The sequence below is a fragment of the Orcinus orca genome, chromosome 5 (assembly GCF_937001465.1).
Source record: "Orcinus orca chromosome 5, mOrcOrc1.1, whole genome shotgun sequence".
Lineage (NCBI taxonomy): Eukaryota > Metazoa > Chordata > Mammalia > Artiodactyla > Delphinidae > Orcinus > Orcinus orca.
The window spans coordinates 94,784,448-94,805,981 of NC_064563.1; the positions used below are offsets into that span (position 1 = coordinate 94,784,448).

Consider the following 21,534-nt stretch of genomic DNA (forward strand, 5'->3'; position numbering starts at 1 on the left):
TCCCAGGCTTCCCTGGTGGTGCAGTGGTTGAGAGTCTGCCTGCCGATGCAGGGGACACGGGTTCGTGCCCTGGTCCAGGAAGATCCCACATGGTGCGGAGCGGCTGGGCTCGTGAGCCATGGCCGCTGAGCCTGCACGTCTGGAGCCTGTGCTCCACAACAGGAGAGGCCACAACAGTGAGAGGCCCGCGTACCGCAAAAAAAAAAAAAAAAAAAAAGTCCCAATTCACAGATGGAACTACACAGATGGATGTCACTAGCCTTCAGATTTCTTCTGTTTCTTAGGTGTCCCCTTCCTCCCCTCCAATGTTGTCGATCTGCTAGGTAAGTTCTTTCCCAGTAAATATTACATCCTTTTCTAAGAATCACTTAGCAATTTGCTTTGATGAAAATCAACATGTGTAATGAAAATGATAATACTGTCATTCTTATGAATGAATTATTACCAGCATCAACTATTTTTAAAAGCACTGATGGTATTAATAAAGGCTAGCTTAAACTAACTTATGATGTGGAGCTGTGCTGAAGATAACATAAAGCAGAGACAATCACTGACCATAAACATCTCTTTCTCTTGCACTTATTCTACCCACCCATCCACAACCATCTCAATACTTTGTGAGGATCGACTAGGTGACAGACACTGGTTAGACACTGGGGACTAGAAGAGCATAAATTAGAGTCTCTGCCTTCAAACTGTTTACAATCCACAATCAGTAATCAAAATGTTACTTCTTCTTATACATGGTCCACGGACTTTCCCCTGGCTCAGGCATGAAAAATGGTTTTGCAGAGGGTCCGTAAAAGGGGAAGCTACCTATGTGTTGAAGAACAAAAGGCAAGAGAAACGCCTGGAGTATGTGAGGTTTTATGGAAAATGGTGACTGAGAATTCATTATGAGAGTCAATGCTCTATAAATGTATTACAATTTTAACCTTGCAGATTCTTAAACTCGATGTAAAACAACATTCATTAGCTCAGTCAAGTATATATTTGAGCAAAAGGGTTAAGAATGTAGGAGACAGAGAAAAGAATAACACACAGCCCTTGTCCTTAGACGGAGATGCCATAAATTCATGAAAAGACATACAGGTCAATACAAGCAGTGTATGAACCCCAAGTGAGGGCGGAGGCAGGAAGAACCCTCAGCGTGTGAGGATGTCTGTCCTTGGAACTGGGCTCATCATCAATCACTTGCTCTGATTCAGCTATAAGAGACAACAGAAAGGCTTAATCATTTGTTGTGATGAGGTTATTAGGAAAGGGATTACAGAGAAAGCTGAGTAAGGGAGAAATGAAAAAAGACTATATATAGTCTGAAGCAAATAGCTGAGTGAAAGTATTAGCAAGCTGGTCAACCATGTGGGCAAAAATCCATCAGCACAGGACTGAAAGGACCAAAGAGACAGGCCCACCCATCCAGATCCCCAAGGCAGGGCTTTCATGCTGGGGGTGGGAGGGGAAGCTCAGTTATCCTCCAAGAACATCAATCACAGGCTACTGGTCCTATCTCCTAGGTAACTAACCTCCTGCTAAAACACTGATTTTTTAAAATCGCCCATTAATATAAAAATTCCTATTTTATTTTTGCAAATTTCCAACTGATTAGATAACCTAAGTGAATTTACCTTATAGGCACAGATCCTGACTTACACAAGATGCTCAGTAAATGCTGGCTCCTTTCTGTCCACCCTCAACTACTACCACATTTCATTAGCAGTGATAATATATCACTGTTATTCAATAATGGTATTAAATACATACCCTTTGCCACAGTATTCTGTCTACTTCATATATGACAATGGCATTACTATATACCAAAAGACAACACTCTATTATGTTAATCTTTAAAAAATTGGGTCTCAACATTACATACTTTTGCAGATCATTTATAAGAATGGGAAATCTGATCTTAAAAAGCACCTTAAGGAGAGATGTACTTATTAACTGTCTTCCAATTGTTTGTTTCTAATTGGAGGGGAGGGGATGTATCAAAAAGTCCAGGAGTATTTCTAGCTATTATTACATTCTAGATCTTCTCAACAGAGTGAAAGAGAATGATAACCCTGGTGAGGTCCAGTAATAAGGGACCCTGGGAATATCTATACAAATAAAGAGAGCTGATTCTGGTGCAAATATGTGAAATATCACCATGATAAAAAAAAATCTACCAGAATTATGAAGGAGAGATTACACAGGAATTATCTGATTTTTAAAGAGCTATAACACACTTTTAAATCTTAGAACTCTGCAGGGGGCTAAGTGAGTCCCTAGCATAATAAATTTTGAGACAGCTAATGAATTTTGAGACAGCTGTACCTTTTCACATTGGCAGGCAGAAATCACATTATACAGGGTGGAAGAGGAGAGGAAGATATTTGAGAAGTGGCATTAATTTGTACTTCCTTAGTTTTAGGAACTTTCCCTCACAAAACTTTAAAACTTCTCATTTAGATCTGAATTATTCTTACTAGATATTTTAATAGGAAGAAAATTAATTAGACTTTTATATGACAGAACATTGAATTAAGTTTACAGTTCCAACAGAACAAAAATATTTCAAATTATACATTAACCTATAAAACTTTCATGTTAAAGCCACTCCAGTAAAAACTATACACTTCAAAAAGTGACTTGAATAAGTGACCAGGGAATTGTTTGGTTCTCTTGTAGAAAAGTCATAAAGGAAAAACTGAGTTGGCTACAGATACAGTTGCCTAAATTGCCTATAAGGATTACTGTGGCAACGGCAGTTCATTTCAACATACAAAGTTTTTTAAAGGACAATTTTACTCCCTAATTTGGGTAAGGAGGAGAAAGTCAGTTTAATCAGTTAGCACTATTTAAAAAGTACCAAAATTTCAGAATTTCTTTTAAAATGTAATTTTGGTACATTTTAAAAGGTAGATAGGGATCTGGGTAAGAAAACTATCTACATTTCTGAAAATGTATGAATAGATAATTCATGTTAACTAATTTGAATTGTAAAATGTTTTCTTTAAAAAATATGTTCGCTTAGCTTTAGTAATTTCCTTAAACACTTTAAACCTTTTCTTTAAAAAATAGTTTATGACATGAATTTGCAATATTTCAAACGGTACAAAAGTTAATTTTTACCTACATCCCTTTGAATGACCACAAATTCCAAAGTAATCAAGATTTACTGTAGGATATTGGAGTATTAGGTCCCTGAATCAATCCAAATATTAACATCTGAAACCAATACCAAAAATTAGTTTTAAGAGACTCAGTTTAAATTCTCAGTGTCACTCACTATGAGGTCTATTTTTTTTATCACTAGCTATGGGGGTCTTTATAAAGTCCCTATAATTTTATTTGATTTGAATATCTAAATAGTAGTGTTTACTAACAATGGATTGATGTTTCTGAAATCAAGTAGTTAGCTCACTTAATGGAACATCTATTTTGTTAGGGATTATTAATCACATTGGACAGTATCTGCCAAGTTGGGCAAATGATGCATTTTAGTTTTGTTGATTCTTGTGTTTCAAAGACTAATTTTGTATTTCAGTAGCACTTCAGCGTGTTAACAGGCCCTAATAAAAACAGTAAAAGATTACTAGGTAAAGAAGTAACAAATACAAACAAACATAAGTTTGCTTATCAGGAACAATTAACGTTTGTATAGCATTTTAAACTTCAGACCATGCCTGTGCACACAATGCCTTATTTGCATCTTACCTCGACCCTGTGAGGGCAGGCATCTTTATTGCCATTTATAGATGTGGAAACTCAGAAAGGTCTGAGAATGGAGAAAGCCAAGTATGAGAACCCAAGCTCTACTACTACTAATTTGCTGCCCTGGATAAGTCACTTAAGTCCTCTGGGCCACAGTGTCCTCATCCTTAGCTTTCGGAAAATAACATCTAACTCATGGGATTATTCTTAGGATTAAATGAGTCAAATGTTTATAATGGAATCCTGGGCAGAATAAAGCAATACTCAAAACTTGATATTATTATTTCAAAAATAAACACTTGAATATTTTTTATAGTAAGAAAGTCCTGACATCTGGAACACAGGAATGGGAAAGGTCTCAGAAACAAAAAGTACTGGGAAACATGAAGCCCAAATCTTTGGTTTCACTACCCACCTCCCCGCAAAGTGGCGGGGCCCCTAATTAAGTGATACTCAGAAAACCCCACACAGAGTAAAGTCATTTCATTAGAGGCAGTCCAAAGCGGCTGACAGAAGAAAGAAATGTCAATTGACAGCTGAGGGTGGACCGAAAAGAAAGACTCATGGAAAAGCAAAGAGGAAATTCAAAAGAACAAAAGGGCTAAGAATCATTTAATATACAGATAAAAATATGACTGTAACTCAATTGTTCACAAAAGTCTCACCAAGTTACAGATTATAAAATTATTCTTGTAGAGAAACAATGGGTTGAAATTTTGAAAAAAATTAACAGGCATTCTGAAATTTTTAAGTAAGGAAGTATTTAAACAAAATATTACATAAAATTTCTGGGATAAATATATAAAATAAGAGTGTTTAAAGAAACAGCAAAGTTTCATCTACCTAGAAATCACTTTTGTGTAACACTTGTTTCTCCAGAATGTGGAGATAAATGAGCTACTGCTCTAGCTTAGTAGTATGAAAGATGCCACAACATTCTTGTAAAAATACAAATTCTGTTAAGCATGATGTGATAATTAACAAAAACTGTTCAGAGTAATACATGAGAAAATGACGGTAAATCTTCTTTGGAGAAGAATACATTTCCGATGAAATCAAAGCAAGGGAATGAATATGTTAATTTTATCTTGAAGAAACATGGAGGAAGAACTGATCACTAAAGACCCCATGGAGATTTGTGGTGATAATCTCTCCTAGACTACTGACGACAACAGATACCAACATTTACGAAAGGCTATTACGGTTTCCCTTCAAGCTGTATTTTATTGCATTTAATTCCACAGCTTTTTATTGACATACAGCTGAACTTCCAACTTTTCAGGCCAGTCTCCCAAGATTTTTTGCCTTTATATCATCGTTTCCTGTTACTCTGATACAAATACCCCAGGCTTGGGGTAAAACTTTCTTGTTCTTGAAATTGTTCTCACTTTTCCATATCTGCTCTTATCCTTGCCTTTCTTCTAAATCCTATACCAAAGCCCACACCAAATTCTATCAACTTCATAAAGCCTTTTCTGAAATACCCCCAACCTGACCCCAACCTCTGCACAGGCAGACTCCTCCCGTAAGACCCACGACATGTTATTGTTACCATTTTTGACTGACTTACTCAAATCTCTAGTCTCTCAGCTGTCTAAAGTGAGCAGTATATACTACAAGGATGCTAGAGTCAAATAGGCAAGAGTATCCCAGGCTCCACCAATGTAGAGGTGGTCAAGATACGAACTCCAAAGAGCCTTAGATCCCTGCTCTGAAGAATGGGATAACTGACTTTACATGTTTGTGCTTAGGTAAAACATCCAGTCTGGAATGAACCAATTAATAAATGCATGCATTCTGCCTTATGCCTCAGATCCTACAAAAACCAAAGGAGGGGGTATTATAAAGGTCACTCAAAATTGCCTTAACTTTCCAGGTCCTCCCCTCTTCTTTGCACTGACTCTGCTCTACCTGAAGGACAACATATGTGATCCTCTACATTGACTGTCCATTAATTAACTATGACTATTAGTTTAAGTGACATGTGGAAGTTTCCAGCAATATCTTAGTCAAAAATGCAGGCTTATATTCATATATTTGTAAGGGAAAATGATAAAAGGAAAAATAATATTGTTTCTGGGTCTCCTAACAGGCAGTTGAAGAAGCTAGAGCCTGTGAATGTCCACAACACTGCACCATCGTGCACACTGCCGAATTTAAGAAAAGAACCCAGGTTATATCCTTAGGACAGTATTTTTTAAATTACTTATAACTAATTATTGCTCTAATGAGATTCATCAGAGAATATGAAACCCTCATTCAACCATTTTTTCAACAATGCCAATCAGTACTGGGAAATAATTCAAGAAACCGAAAACAAATCCCAAAACAGGTATGTCCTCTTACCAGATGCACACATAGAAAATAATCAAAAAGCAAGGGAAGAGTCAGAGAAAGTTTTAACAGGTTAAAAAAAAACGATCTCTTCAAAGTTGTATTAATTATTACTTTAAGAATATATTTTAAAAACAAGAAGAGAATGGAAAAAATTAAGTACTTCTCATTCAATTGGTAATGACAGAATAGATATTGGTGAACATCACATAACTATTTACACTCACATGCAAACTAAGCTGCAAGACTATGTCTTGTTCCTAATAGAGAACACATTTTAAATTGGGGGTTTAAAATTAAAAGGTTACACATATAAAAATTGTTTTAAAAATGACTGCCTGGAGAGAGGGGACCTTGAGGAACTGAGACCATATTTATCACAAACAATCGTTAAGACCCGGTACATTGAAGCCACCCAATAAGTTTTTGTTGATTAAACTGACATTTCAATTAAGGATGCAATATTAACACAAAAAGCACCAGCACAATTACCTGCACTTTAACGTAATTTTGAAACCATTTGGTCAATAAGTTGAAACAAGTATCACTTATGCCTAGAAACCAATTGTATAAAGGATTTTCAAAGCAACTGAACCTTCCACACTTGGTACTAGAAGTGAGACAATATTTCATAAGAGCAACAAGGCAAGTTGTGAGATGGAAGATCCAGTTATGGTCTCTACTTGAAGTAGTTTGCAGTGGGGGGCACCTTATCAGATTTAGATTTCATTACTCACCACAATGGCAAATACTGTGAAGCTAATTAAGTAATTAGTAAAGGAATTCCTGTATGAAAATAATGCTTCCTCCTCTTAAAAATGGCCACCTATTTGGTTTGTAAAGTAGCAGTATTTAAGAAAAAGCAAACAGTATAGTGAGACAGGTTGCATGTTATCCAAAAACAGTAATCCAAAAACAAACTCAAGAGTTTAATTATAGGAAGTTTGTGCAGTTCCCTATGAGGTTTCAGATAATTGTTTGTTTTATCATATAAGCATGACTATGAAAGGATCTAAAGCTATCTAATAGGAAAATTTTACTGTTAATTACTGTTATGCTCATGAAAATGTCCTGCAACATTTAAAATCATGTAGGTTACTGGAATTGATTTTAAATTTTCTAGATGCTCTACATAGTCAAAATCCTGTCTTTAACAATACAGTTAATTCCTGAAGCCTTATGTAATCGTTAATTACATAGCAACTATGCTAATCATTTACTCTGGATTCAAATTTCCCTGAACATTGCATAAGAAATTTTTATGTTCCATCTTAGCTTGTTAAAAAACTCAATAAAACCACAGCAGTTGAAAGAACTATTTTTCTACATACTGAGATATCTAATAAAATATCTCACTTGAAACTCTGTATTTGTCCCCTGCTGGTTCATCTTTCCATAGAACTTAACCAAATGTTTGCGTGGCTAGGAATCAAGATTATTTGCAAGTTGCAACGCTCAAGAAACAGTTAGAATTACTCCTTTCAAATTTAACCACAATGATATTGCTTTGCTTTCCCCTTACTTGCTAAATCCACTAGACAATACATTTTAAATGCATAATGAACTCACATTCATTTAAGATTATTTTAGGAACAGACTAGAATACAATTTTTCAAGAAATTTACTCACAGTTTGGAATTAATGCCCCACCTCTCTGAATAGCCTTCCTGCATAGAAATACTTCTCCACAACTATTGCCTACACAGTGTTTACATGCATGCACACATCACAGTACATCCTGTTCCACTGCCATTCATTCATTTACTGGTTTTAAATATTCAGGCTGCACAACCTACAGAAACAAGTCAAGGCAAATCTCTTGATAATTGCGTTTATTGCAAAATCAAAAAGTATTAGCACTGGAAGGGATACAAATTTTGCTCTAACTTTCTCATTCTAAAAACATATTTTAAAAAAAGAAAAGAAAAGAAAAGCTGAGACCCAGAGATTGACTTAGATATGGTTACAAAGCTATTCAGCATCAGAACTAGATTAATATTGTCATCTTTACTATGGGCATTCTCTGACAGCAGAAGCGGGTTCCTAGAAATACTAAAAACAAAAACCATTCATAATAAATAAAATCACCTTCATAAAAATCAATCCCTCACATCAATCAGTGGAATATATACAATGCGAAAAAACTTCTTGGTAATAGGTTGCTTTTGGCACCTCACCAGTATTTGCAAGGTGGACTTGGAATTCAGGAATAGGAACAAAGCTTGTATGTCTTCACATAACACTTGATTCAAGGATTCACCTTCGTGCTGCTAGACCTTTAGCACGGACTCCAAATTTACTGACTGGGGGTTACAGGATTGGTTGCTCACGGTCACCATAAAACCTCGTCACTGTAACCTACCTCCTTGGCCATGTCTGTGTATTTCTGCTTTTCCTTTGGATCGAGAACAGCCCACCAATCAGCTAGTATCTTGGTAGCACCTCGGTTATCAAGCCTGGGGTGTTCCTGACGTACAAGGGAGCGATGACGTTTGCAAAATAAGAGAAATGCATTCATTGGTCTCCGGGCTCGCTGTTCTGGTGATTCATCATCTTCAGTTTCACCGACATCTTGCTCTAGACCATCGGCCCCAAGAAGTTGAACCTATTAGCAATAAAACAAAAGCCAAATGTTTAACACATCCTGGATAACTTTGCTTTAGCAATTAGTCTTGGTTTTCAAATTGTATTTTTCCTTAGCTCCACTTAAACAACTTACAAATTGGGGGAAAAAAACGATTTTTTAAAAGTCATCAACCACTGTTTGTGGTTGGTAACCAACTTAAGATGTTTTCTTTTGCTTAGTTTCTACAGCAACCTGTGCATGTCTGTACTACAGCATATATCACATTGTTGTTATAATTGCTTACATTTTTTTCTCACTAACAGTGAGCTCTTTGAGGACAAAAGCTCTCTTATTTTCCTCATACACAGTGTATAGCTTAATGTCTGGTCTAACATTAGTATTTAACTAACTATTGAATGAAGGATTCAACCCATTCTGTGATATACGGGTCTCAAGATTAACAACAATATCCACATAAGACACATAAGCATTAGTTCTGTCTTTCTACTCTTTGGAATGTGCTGTTGTACAACTAATAATATGAAAATGTTTAACATGAAAGTAGATAAAAATCTAATACAGACTACTTAATGTTTTTGTGCATATCACAAGTGGAGCCTCTTAGTGTAACAATCAAAACAGACCTCTAACATTATTGGAAGGAAGAGCTACATAGTAAATTTTCAAGCTTGTAGATATCACACTTTCTTGTCCACTGAAATTCAACGGTGATAGGGCTTAAACTTTCAAAATCTGTTTTGAATCCTCCCTTTTCTTAAACATTTCATTGAAGGTCTTCAAGGACTTCTGCAAAGCTCTGATCCTCTCCATCTGTGTAATTCTCATTGCCACTGCCCTAGTACCACTCTTGCCTATGGCCTTGTCTTCCTGCTTTCAATCTCTTACAATACTTCCTGCGCATGGCTGCAGGTTACATTTCTTAAAGCACATTTCTGATCACAGAATCTCAGAATATAACAGGATTGTTAAGTATCTTCTAAGGCTAAAATATGACAGTGTGACCAAGAACAGAAGTCCAGTATGCTTACTAAAACCATTTCTTTACTTGCTGCTTCACAGTTAAAATCAAGAAGGATCGAGGTAGTTGTTAGACTGCATTACACGGTAGGGCAGTAGTTCTTAAACATGAGTGGGCACTGGAATCCCTGGAGGTCTTGTTAAAACACAGATTGTTAAGTCCCACTCCCAGAGCTTCTGATTCTGTAGGTCTGGAGTGGGCCTTGAGAATGTGTATTTCTAACAAGTTGCCAGGTTATGCTGATGCTGCTAGCCTGGGGATCACACTTCGAGAACTACTACTAGAAGGCAACCACATTCTCTTATATCGTGTTTATTGGGCAACTGTTACAGACGCTCTAGGACAAATCACTAGCTTCATCCAATTAGATGGTTTTTAAAAGTCTTTTAAGTTTAAATTAAGTATTGCACATGCATTTAATTAACCATCAATTATCTTCAAACACAAATAGTACAGAACAATCATGAAGTCATAGCTACTTGATTTGGAAATACATTAGGGATTATTACTGGGGGTGAAGGATACAGATTTATCTTCCTCATTATGTGTACAATCACTAAAAATGATTTGAGTTTTCAAGGAATATTTATTTAGCATTCTGAAACTAAGAAGCTACAGAAAAAGATCAGGCATAAAAAAATGTATTACGTAGGTTGAGGAAGTAATTATAGTTTCCCTTCAGAAAAGAATAACTTTTGATTCAGTTACTAAATTATAAAACTCAAGCCAAGAGCTGAGATAAATAAGACAAATCCTGGCCCAAGGAGCTCACTGTTTGGGGAGAGGAGAAAGATATATAAGCAAATAAATTAAAAAGCAGGATGATGACTGCAACAATGAACCAGTGCAGTAATGAAGCACTAGCAGATGGGTAGGAGAACAGGCAAGTCTCCCTAGAAAAGGTGTGGTCTGGGCTAACTTTTGAAAGATGAATCAGAGCGTGTAGGGTAGTCAATGGGGAGTCATGGGGAACTAATAGAGATTAAAGCTCAATAGTTCAGACACTTATATGCAGCTCAATAGTACCAGTATATAAAAGATTAGAACAGGAATCTAAGGTTACAGAAGAAGGTATGGGCCACTTCATGAAGAATGTGCTCTGTCGTGTTAAAAAAAAAAAAGATTAAAAAAATGTGCATTTAACCCTGTAAATGAGTGGCTTCAGACTGCATGGATCAATAAAAACCCTTGGGAGGGGACCAACACAGATTACCAACTTTTTGTTTTGTCAAGTATGAACATTAAAAAAAAATTTTAACTACTATCTAATATTATAACTGTTTCATTACATTAACTAATCAAAAAGTAAGTAAACAAATCAATAAATGTATGATATATAAATTAAATTAAAACAAAAAGGTATCTGGACCTATTTTTCTTTCACCAGAGGCCAAGTAACACTGCAACAAATCAACACTAGCACTGGACCAGGATATGGAAACCACAGCTGGATGCAATGAAGAGCCATGAGTGGTTTTAAGCAGGGGAAAGACATTGTTAGATCTGTATTTTGAGAGAACTCCTGTCATCAGTGTTGAGCATGAATTACAGTAGCAAAACTAGAGTCAAAACTAGAGGAACAAGTTAAAAGTTTATTTCAGCTGTCCATGCGAGAATGGAGACAGGGCTGAATCAAGGCAGTAATCATGAGAATGGAGAACTGAAAACAGAAACAATATTCACTAATGAGGTAGGACCAAGAGTGATTGGTGTCTAACTGGATGTAAAGGTTGAAAAAGGAAGAAGAGTGTTTCCAACTTTGGCAGCAAGATTCCTTCATACACAACAGAGAACACTTTTTCTCAAATGAGAGAAGTTAGATCTGGTGGCAGAATGTGAAGTGGCTCTTAGCAGAGAAGTCCCAGTTGGGATAATGAACTGATGTACCAATATAAAGAAGTAAGACCAAGGGTGCGGGTGAGATCTCTGAATGTGGACCAAAAAGAGAACAGGACTCGATGACTTCATTCTTTCACTTAATAACTATTTACTGGGCACCTGATATGGAGCAGGCACTGTTCTAGGTGATGCAGACAGAACAGTGAGCGTATAGACTCCCCATCCTCATGAAGATGAAGAGTAGCACAACTGGCCTGCCATTCTGGAAGGATCTCTCTGGCTGCTCTGTTGAGAACAGACTGTAGAACGGCAAGAGCAGAGGCAGAGAGAGAGGCAGAATACAATAATCTGCACTAGCATTGGTGGTGGCTTGGATCAAGGTAGCAGTAGTGACACTGCTAACAAGGGGTCAACTTGAGAACTATTTTGAAGGTATGGTTGAGAATTTACTGATGGATGGACAGATGTGAGACTTGAGCAAAAGAAAACAGACAAGGTTTCAGGTCTGACCAACTTGACAGCTGGAGTTGCCATTCACTGAGAAAGGAAAGATGTAGGAGGATGGGGTTTGCAGGAGAAAAGTGACAGCTTCATTTTGAACACATTCAAACTGAGATTCTGATTTGATACCTAAGTGGATATGTCAAGTAAACAGTCAGAAATACAAGTCCAGAGTTTAGAAGAAAGGTCCAGGGTGGAGACAGGAATTAAGATAAGAAGCCCAGAGAACATCAACATTTGAAGGTAGAATAATGGAGGGATATCAACTGGAAGGAACCAGAATGGTATAGTTGGGAAGTTAGGAATAGAAATGAGTGATTGCTGTCATGGAAACAGCAGACAGCTTCAAGGACCAAGTGATCAACAGGTGCAAATGTGTCAGAGAGATCAAACTAAGCATAAGCATAAACTTGGCAATTTCCTCATACAGGAAGAATAACACCATTTCTCTGAAAACGGAAAGGAAAAGATGGATAAGGAGTGAGATAAGAGTAAGATGAGTAAGTAGAGAAAGCTGAAGGAGTCATTTCTGGTGGCCTCTGTGAAAGAGAAGAAAAGTTCAACCGTGAGGAGACCATAAACAGTACCCAGAGAAGATGTCTGTGAAACAGGAAAAATGTTTATAATTCCTGCTGAGATGAGTGGAAGAGGGAGCTGACCCAAGTCTAGGACAAAACACTGAACGGATATCGAAGGCCTGAAGAATAGTAAAAGCATGTTTATGAAATTTGTAGTGACACAAAATAAGTACTCATCTATTTTTTACTGATTGATTGATTGATTGATGGCTGCGTTGGGTCTTCATTGCTGCGCGCGGGCTTTCTCTAGTTGCGGCGAGTGGGGGCTACTCTTCGTTGCGGTGCGCGGGCTTCTCACTGCAGTGGCTTCTCTTGTTGAGGAGCACGAGCTTCAGGCACGCGGATTTCAGTAGTTGTGGCATGGGGGCTCTAGAGCACAGGTTCAGTAGCTGTGGTGCACGGGCTTAGCTGCTCCACAGCATGTGGGATCTTCCCAGACCAGGGCTCGAACCCGTGTCCCCTGCACTGGCAGGCGGATTCTTAACCACTGCACCACCAGGGAAGTCCAGTACTCATCTATTCTTCTACTGAGCATATAACTATTCAAAATCTACTCTGTGCCAGCCACCATTCTAGGCTTTGAGGAAGGAGAAGAGGACAGGAAGGGCAAGACCCTTGCTCTTACCGAGCTTATAGCCTAGTCTAGGAAGGCAGACATAAACAAGTGCACAGCTAAACACAAGGCATATAAGAAGAAGTGTGAGGGAGGAAATCCTCAGACGTGGAATGCACACTGGGTGGGAGGGACACCTGAGATGATGGGGAGGTAGTCCTTGTGCTGAGACCTGAATGATGAAGAGGAGGAACCAGTCACGCCAAGATCTGAAGGGACGTGTGGCTTTCTAAAGTCAGCTGCATGGCTGGTGGCTTTCTTGCAAGAGCCGGCTGCTCAAGTGTGAGACCAGAGGAGGGGACTAGGAGGAATGACTGAGCACAGAGGCACGGAGGGGTGACAGCAGCCAGATGCCCCGGAGGCCTCAGAAATGAGAACCTGAACAGCTCTGAACCTGCCTATGGTGGCAAGGCTAGGCTGGGAGGGAAGAAAGAGAGGCCAGGAGCAACAGGTGGGTGCAGGTAAGCACATCAAATTTTATGAACTCACTGCATTTGAATATTGTCTGCAAATTATTAGTTAATTGACAGAAATACTATTTAAGAAGGATCTGGGGCTTCCCTGGTGGCGCAGTGGTTGAGAGTCTGCCTGACGATGCAGGGGACACGGGTTCGTGCCCCGGTCCGGGAAGATCCCACATGCCGCGGAGCGGCTGGGCCCGTGAGCCATGGCCGCTGAGCCTGCGCGTCCAGAGCCTGTGCTCCGCAGTGGGAGAGGCCACAACAGTGAGAGGCCCGCGTACCGCAAAAAAAAAAAAAAAAGAAGGATCTGTTTCAGTTTAAACTACTACTACAGATACTTTAAGAGTCATCAACATTTGGAATAAAAATGTAGATTAAGTAGTTAACTAGGATACAAGTTATACAGACTCCTAGTAACGCCTCCTTTGCACCACACAGGTTCACTGCAGTTTCCAGAATGAATGGTCAAATAAACTTAAAACTTCTACAATAAAAGGAGGAAATTACCTTATCAATATCCTCCTCTTCGTCTTCCTCTTCTTCCTCTTCTGAAAAGTCAAGAAGTTTCTTTGCTAGCAATGGATGCCACTGAAGACACTTTCGTTTTGGTCGTTTTCCAGCCCCTTCTCCTTCTGCGGAATGATCTTTATTTCTATTACTGCCTTTCATTACTGTGACCTGTAGTAATGAAAAAAAGGAGAAACAGAGAAATGAAAGTAAATTTGATTAAAATTAGTTTATTTAGCTTCCTTAACTTTAACTGTATTATAGTTTTAATGATTAAAGTATCTACCAGCTTAGACATTTACTGGATTCAGTAAGAACTAAGTACATAATCAAACATTCATTTTAGTGGGTTAAATTGCTAATAAAATTTGCCTTTTATGAAATCTGCTTCCTTCCACTTCATAACTTCAGAACTCAAAACACAAATAAAGTGTCAGGATGATTACAAGTTACTGTCACCTGTTCGTATTTACTCAAAATAGTGTTTCTCAAAGTTTTCCACCAGAGGAATGTGAAAGATGCCTCCCAGGGGAGCAAAGGTGCTCACAGAGGTGGGCCTCCCTACATTCTCCAATGGCTCCTATTTTATCATAATTTACATGAATTTCACATTCTATACTATGATAAATATGAGTCTGAAGTATTATTAAGTAAAATGAATGCTTTATAAGAATCAAGTGTTTTAGATTTAAAATAAAACTATTTCATAAGACGACACACATTTTTCAAAAACTAACTGTGCAGCCTCCAAGGATCCCGTCTATGCATGAATCACTTAGTGGGATGAGCACCCTTCTGCACCCGCCTGTGATACAACAAATCACAAAGATCTTTGCATCTCCCTATTACATATGCCCTAGAGATACAACAAATCACAAAGATCTTTGCATCTCCCTATTACATATGCCCTAGAGATACAACAAATCACAAAGATCTTTGCATCTCCCTATTACATATGCCCTAGAGATACAACAAATCACAAAGATCTTTGCATCTCCCTATTACATATGCCCTAGAGATACAACAAATCACAAAGATCTGTGCATCTCCCTATTACATATGCCCTAGAGAGCAACAAAGTTTTGCTCTCTAGGCCTTTTTCCCCTAAAAGATGATTGGCTGAAATAGCTAGGCTATAGTCAGGCTATGAATCTGACAATATCTTTCAGAAGCCGAAAATTCTAAATTATTTTTCAGTGAATATTTTAAAAAGTTTTTCTCAATGAAAGAAACTACGTATTTATATTATAAAGGTGAAAATAACAAAAAATGAGGTTTACCTTCTCCATCATGCCCAGTCCCACAGCCCAAAGGTAAATTATACACAGTTTCTTACCTGCTTTCTCATAATTATTTAATATTTTTCATTCATTCATTTGAAGTAACATTAATATACACATTACTCTTTATACATAGTCATGTGAAAATTGAAACAATACAGTTAAATGCCATCAACTTAAATGGTTCATGCTGACAATTACAAACGTAAATGCCATTGCCAAAATCACAGGGTGGTGGTCGTTTTGGTCAGTTTAAATCTGTATTGGTCCAAACACTTGCAAAGTACTTTTTTTTTTCAATAAACCTTTTTTTTTGTGTGTGGTACGCGGGTCTCTCACTGCTGTGGCCTCTCCCGTTGCGGAGCACAGGCTCCGGACGCCCAGGCTCAGCGGCCATGGCTCACGGGCCCAGCCGCTCCGCGGCATGTGGGATCTTCCCAGACCAGGGCACGACCCCGTGTCCCCTGCATCGGCAGGCGGACTCTCAACCACTGAGCCACCAGGGAAGCCCTATCAATAAACTTTTAATGCCATGTTGCTGACACTAGGATCCATGAACATATAGTTTCAATATTCATCTAGTTCTCAAGCCTTCAAAACAATACGACATAAGCAATTTTTTAATCTTCCTTCCTTGTTTCTGAGTTTGGGGTCATATTTAAGTCTTCTTCACTTCAAAATCGAAAAATATTCACTAATGTTTCCTTTGAGAACTTACGTGACTTCATTATTTTAAAGAAACCATGTAAATAACTGATCAATCTGGAATTCATTCTGACAAAGGAGTGAGGGAGGGATCTAGCTTTTTTTTTTTCCCCAAATAGCTAACCAACTCTTCCAAACCATTTATTAAATCATCCAGCTTTCCCCCATTCCTTTGAAATGCTACTTTTATCCTATACTGCATTACCACATGTGTATAAGTCTACTTCTGGATTCTCTTCTGTTAATAATCATCCCCTCTGTTTTCCTATCCTTTGACCAACTTTAATATCCTTAGGACAATATCATTCTGTACCTTTTTCTATACACAAATATATCAGTAAACACAGCCATTTAAAAGTTTTAAGTTGAAAATATCATGCTCTTCTAAGTCAATACACCTTGATCATCCTCATTTTGTAATAACTATATAATATTCCAAAATAGGAACATATCACAATTTTCTCAATTATTCCATGATTGATAGATGTTCAGATTATTTCTTGTACTACAATAAAATCTTCATTTTAATAATCTTCATTTTGATAAAATCCTCATTATTAAAAGCTGTGTCTAGCCAAAAAAAAAAAAAAAAAAAGGGTGGGGAGGTGAGAAAAACATGTTCCCGTGGTTTTCTTAGCAAGAAACTTCTGCTGAGAATCTGAAGCAATTACATGATTCATGTGGCTGCCTCAAGAGTAGAAGTTATTGAAAACTCTAAATGGAATTAGTTATCTGGTATGCTCTTAATAAATAATAAAGGAACAACGATTTCTTTGAATTGATAGACCATTTCACGATTCCCAGTCTATCTACAAATAAAACTTGGCATGGAAAACCCAATTTCTAAAAATACCAACGCTATATAGAGAGAAGAGGAAACAGCTATTTTTGTGGCTTATTAATCACTTCAGGATGAGATGCTTGAGTGGTAATTAAACCCATACTGGGTTTTAATACCGGATATTTTATAACACATTTTTTAAACAATAAAAGAAATTAATGGGAAACTATACTTCAGGCAAGCTGTTATCAGCGGGAGAGGTCAAAGTGACTGCCAGTGCCTAGAGAAAAGTACATCATTTAGCCTCAAGGATTCTGATTATGCGATTTGATTATGTGTGAATTGTGTTTAAGTGTATGTGCCTTTGCACATATTTATGTGTAATTTCAATATTCAAACAGAAAATAGAATATCAAGAATCAAATGAATGGATGGTATATGTGGCTTTGGGGTTCAAAATAACCACGTTCACCTCCTCCCACCTCAATGTTCTGATTCTTTCCACATAGCTGCTACAGCACTACGATAATGTATATCTTCTCTGATACTCCCAATTAATCTCTCCATCTCCATAAATACAATAGAAAGATCTTATATTGCTAACAACACTTACCACATTTTCCCTTGAATTACAATTATTTGGGTACATCCTACCTCCATCACTAGGCCTTTTTCTTGATGATCCAAGACTAGTTATCTTTATATAGAAGCATCTGGCTTATCAGAACATCAAGATCAGTCAGTTGTGAGAATTGTTATAAACAACCATATGAAACTCCATGCTAAATTATGGTGATAATTCACTATTTTTATACAGTAGAATGGCTTCAAAATTAACCCCCATCTCTCTCATTCCTGTGACTTCAGCTATTTCTTCCAGAGTGGGAAAAAAGGAGGTCTGAAAACTATGTATCACACTGAATGCGGGCCAGGGCGGCATGTTCTGTGTGAGAACCACCGAACCCCTGGGCTGTACGAAAAGTAAGATTGATAACCTCTAGCACAGTCTGGAACAAAGTAGGGGGGAAGTAAGTATTTTTGGCATGAATGAAAGCTGAACTGAAGATAGTAAACCTGGGACAAAATAGTCAAGAAAAGTGTAACTGACCTAATGACCATGAAATACCCCAAACTATAAACTAGAGATTTTAATAACTTATAGTTATCTGATTACTTTTTAATTCACCATGGATCTGTTTTCAAACTGTTGAAAGAAGGCAGAAGAATGTGTGTGTGGGGGGAGGGGGGGAGGGGATGATGCTCCTGATTATCATTCAGAAGTAATGACAAAGCAAGAGAGGAGAACGCAAGAAAAGATGAAAAACATCTTGAGAAAGAAAAGGGAAAAAGAAGGCAGAATTTTGAGACTCAAGCATATTGCTTTTCCTATTTCAACAATGAGGAGGAAAAATTGTTAAGTTCTGTTAATTTTTGACAGTAACAGAGGGCTACCTTTGTAATTATTTTGCCACTAAAACCCCCCCACACATTATAAAGTTCGGCTTCTTGTTCTGGAACATGAGCAAATTAAGCTAGCAATCTATACGTAATGAATGAAGCAATTGGGGGACTTTATTCAAAAGGGGTCCTTCTTCCTTTCTGCATGGCAACTGTAGAATAACAAATCAGGTTATTCAACTACCAGTGGACTCTGTACTTGAAAGACTCAATATCATAAAATTATGTTGCTGAGATTATCAAACGATGGAGGCTGAAGGTCCCTATCCAAAATACCGTTGACCCTTGAACAACATGGGTTTGAACTGTGAGCATCCACTTATACATCAAATTTTTTTCAATAAAAACAGACTATATTACTACATGATCCACGGTTGGTTGAATCTACAGATGGGGGAGCCATGGGTACAGGCAGGTGACTGTAAAGCTATATAACCCCTGCATTCAAGGGTCAGCTGTATTGAATATTTACTTATCTTATAAAAACAAACCAACCCATGTGTTCCCTTTTCTTTGCCAGATGAGTTACCCTAATTAGTACTCATAATACTGATGTAAATGTAAATCAACTTGGTGATAAATTAGGAAAAACTTCATTTACCTTTATTCTTCAAGTGCAGCAAGTCCATTCATGAAGACCTTTACTGAGGTCAAACTTCATGAGAAATTTAAAGAAGAAATATCATAGAAGAAACAGGACAAAGTAAATACCACGTTTAACAAAAGAAAAAAATGGACACTGGAGCCTAACAGGCCTCCTTTAGAATCCGGCCTCCTGCCACTAACTGCTTGTTGTAAAGTTATTCATCTTGCTGATCTTTCCACACATTAAAACTAAGTAATAGCTCTACTGTGAGAACACTTTTTATATAACACCCAGCACAGAGCCTGGCATCTAGAAGGTTCTCACTCCATGTTAGTAAATCCTCCCTTTACCCACAAGCTTCTTAGAGGGAGTATGGGTTTAACAGGCAGCACGTTCTCGCTTAACTCAGCCTAAGATGCAGTTCAAGAGAGAGCACAGAGGACTCCCATTTAACAGTGGTCCACATGCTTCCCAGATGATATAACCTCCAGCCTCAGCAACTGAAAAAGAAAGACGGAAAATTTCTCTCCTTTTGTCTGAGTGATATACAGTCAGAAACAGAGCCTTGGCATAGTCATAAATTCTGTAAGATCCTCTAGTCTTTCCTCTTGTCTCACAACTTAGGCAATCAGTACACTTTAGCTTTTAAAACACTGTGTAAATTTAACTGTGTCACAGGGGTATTTTAGAGTTTAAACTGTTTCCTAAATGTCCAATAAAATCCCATTCAAATCATATTAATGGAAATTCAGACCAAATGAGACAGGGGAAGGTAAGGGAGGCCCAGGAAATTTCATTGTCAGACAGCCATGCATTCTAACCTCAAGTAAGGCCTCTCCTGGGTCCAACTAAGACTGTAAAGCTTTAGAGCTGTCTCGGATCTACAGAGAAGATGAAAAATCAGCGCAAAGAAATGGTGGTAAATCGGTAGCTCTAGAGCTTCCCACAAGTTGGACCAACCTGCTTAAAACCTTCTGAGAGTGCCGCTGCTCTCGACACCCCTTGCTTCCACTGCCTTGCGCACTCCCTAAAATTCTCCCACTTTCTGCCAAAACGGACATCCTCCTCCAAAGCCCAGGTAATATATCACTTCCCTTCTAAAGCTTTCTGTGAAAATCTTAAGTCAAATGCCATCGCTCTTTGATCACACTTGAGCTTGCTGGTCAAGCACTTACCATGGTGTTTCAGTCACTATCCTCCACAAGATAGGTTGTGAACTTCTAGAGGGAAGGTGTCATGGTTTCTTACTTTTCTGGCCCAGGACTTCAAACTGAGCCTGGTACACAGCAGTCCCTGTAAAGGGTATTTATGGCTTATAATTTCCTCACCTAACACTTAACCACATATCACAACTTCCCAGAATGAATTGTTCCTCAGGATAATTTTAAAAACAATACTAATACACAGCTAATATTTATTAAATACTAATCACTTCATACTTAATATTCATTATCTCATTTAATCCTTATAAGAACCCTTGAGGCAGGTACTATACTATGCATCCCAGTTGAAGAAGCTGAGGGTTAAGCCACGTGCCTAAGGTCACACAGTTAGCAGAGAAGCTGGCGCTAGAAGCAGGAAGCCCAACTCAAGAGCCCAAAAGCACACCTAGGACAAGAAGCTCTAATATAAAGCCTTCCATCTGTTGATGCTCTGGGCATTTCCCATGGAACAAATAGCTTATGAGCCATGGAACTACCTAAAGGGAGCACTGAAGGGTTGGAAAGTGAACACTTTCAATGGTTCACAGCAGAAAAGTAAGTGTACATCTCTGATGACTCCAAGCGACAATTAAATTAGATTAACTTTAAAACTCTTTGAAGATTAAAGCCCTATAAGTGCTAATTATTATTTATTGTAATTCTAATGACAATTTTAAACTGTAGACAGATTAAATGAAAAATATCTTTCTATAAAGTAATACTCTCATTTTAGAAGCAATTCAGTCACTCTATTCATGCAGAGTGTCTTTAAATGCACTCCTTATTGAAAAGCAGTAGCTCTTCAAGTTGAAACTTTAACTCTGTCAAGATGTTATCTACATGCTCTTCATGAATATTAATAAGACACACACTATTTAAAGAACGGCTTAGCTATACTGGCAGTTCTGGTTCCTGTGTCCTTCTCTCATGAAGGAATATGTATTCTAAGATCTCTGATACTTACAACTCCATGACATTTAGCCTTAGGAGAGCTTAACATGGTTCTCAAAATGCATGCTACTCTAGGCTACAGACAGAAACAACAGCTACCTTGAAAGAGATAAGGCACCAAAAGAAGTGACTTAGGGAAGAAAAACTACTTACACAAGGAATTCAGTAACAGGGTGGAACATGTTCCCCATCACACCACGCTCCCCCAAAAGCCCAACTCTCTGTTTTCTTATAATTTTATGGTGGCGTTTACATTCTTCATCACAAAGTCACCAAATTCCTATCCTTCAACAGGCTTAGCATAATACATTTGCCTCTTTTAGTTTCTAAATTAACAAAGGTGCTTTCTTTTTAATCCATTTATTATATTGTTAGGACATACCTATCCCACCGACAAGAATCTGATGCACAACAAGACAAACTCACGGCAGTCT

The 21,534-nt window shown here is 37.9% G+C and overlaps 1 protein-coding gene across 19 annotated transcripts in view; it reads right to left on the reverse strand.

Moving 5' to 3' along the window:
* Nucleotides 1-21,534, reverse strand: part of BBX (BBX high mobility group box domain containing) — a 280,623-nt gene that overhangs the window by 83,325 nt on the left and 175,764 nt on the right. For all 19 annotated transcript variants that reach the window (XM_033432231.2, XM_004272082.3, XM_033432229.2 and 16 more), the window contains 2 exons: nucleotides 14,138-14,308; nucleotides 8,396-8,638 (listed from right to left, as the gene is read on the reverse strand). In XM_033432231.2, coding sequence (XP_033288122.1) covers nucleotides 8,396-8,638; nucleotides 14,138-14,299 — 405 coding nt within the window. In that variant the 5' untranslated portion in view covers nucleotides 14,300-14,308. The remainder of the gene's footprint in view (nucleotides 1-8,395; nucleotides 8,639-14,137; nucleotides 14,309-21,534) is intronic.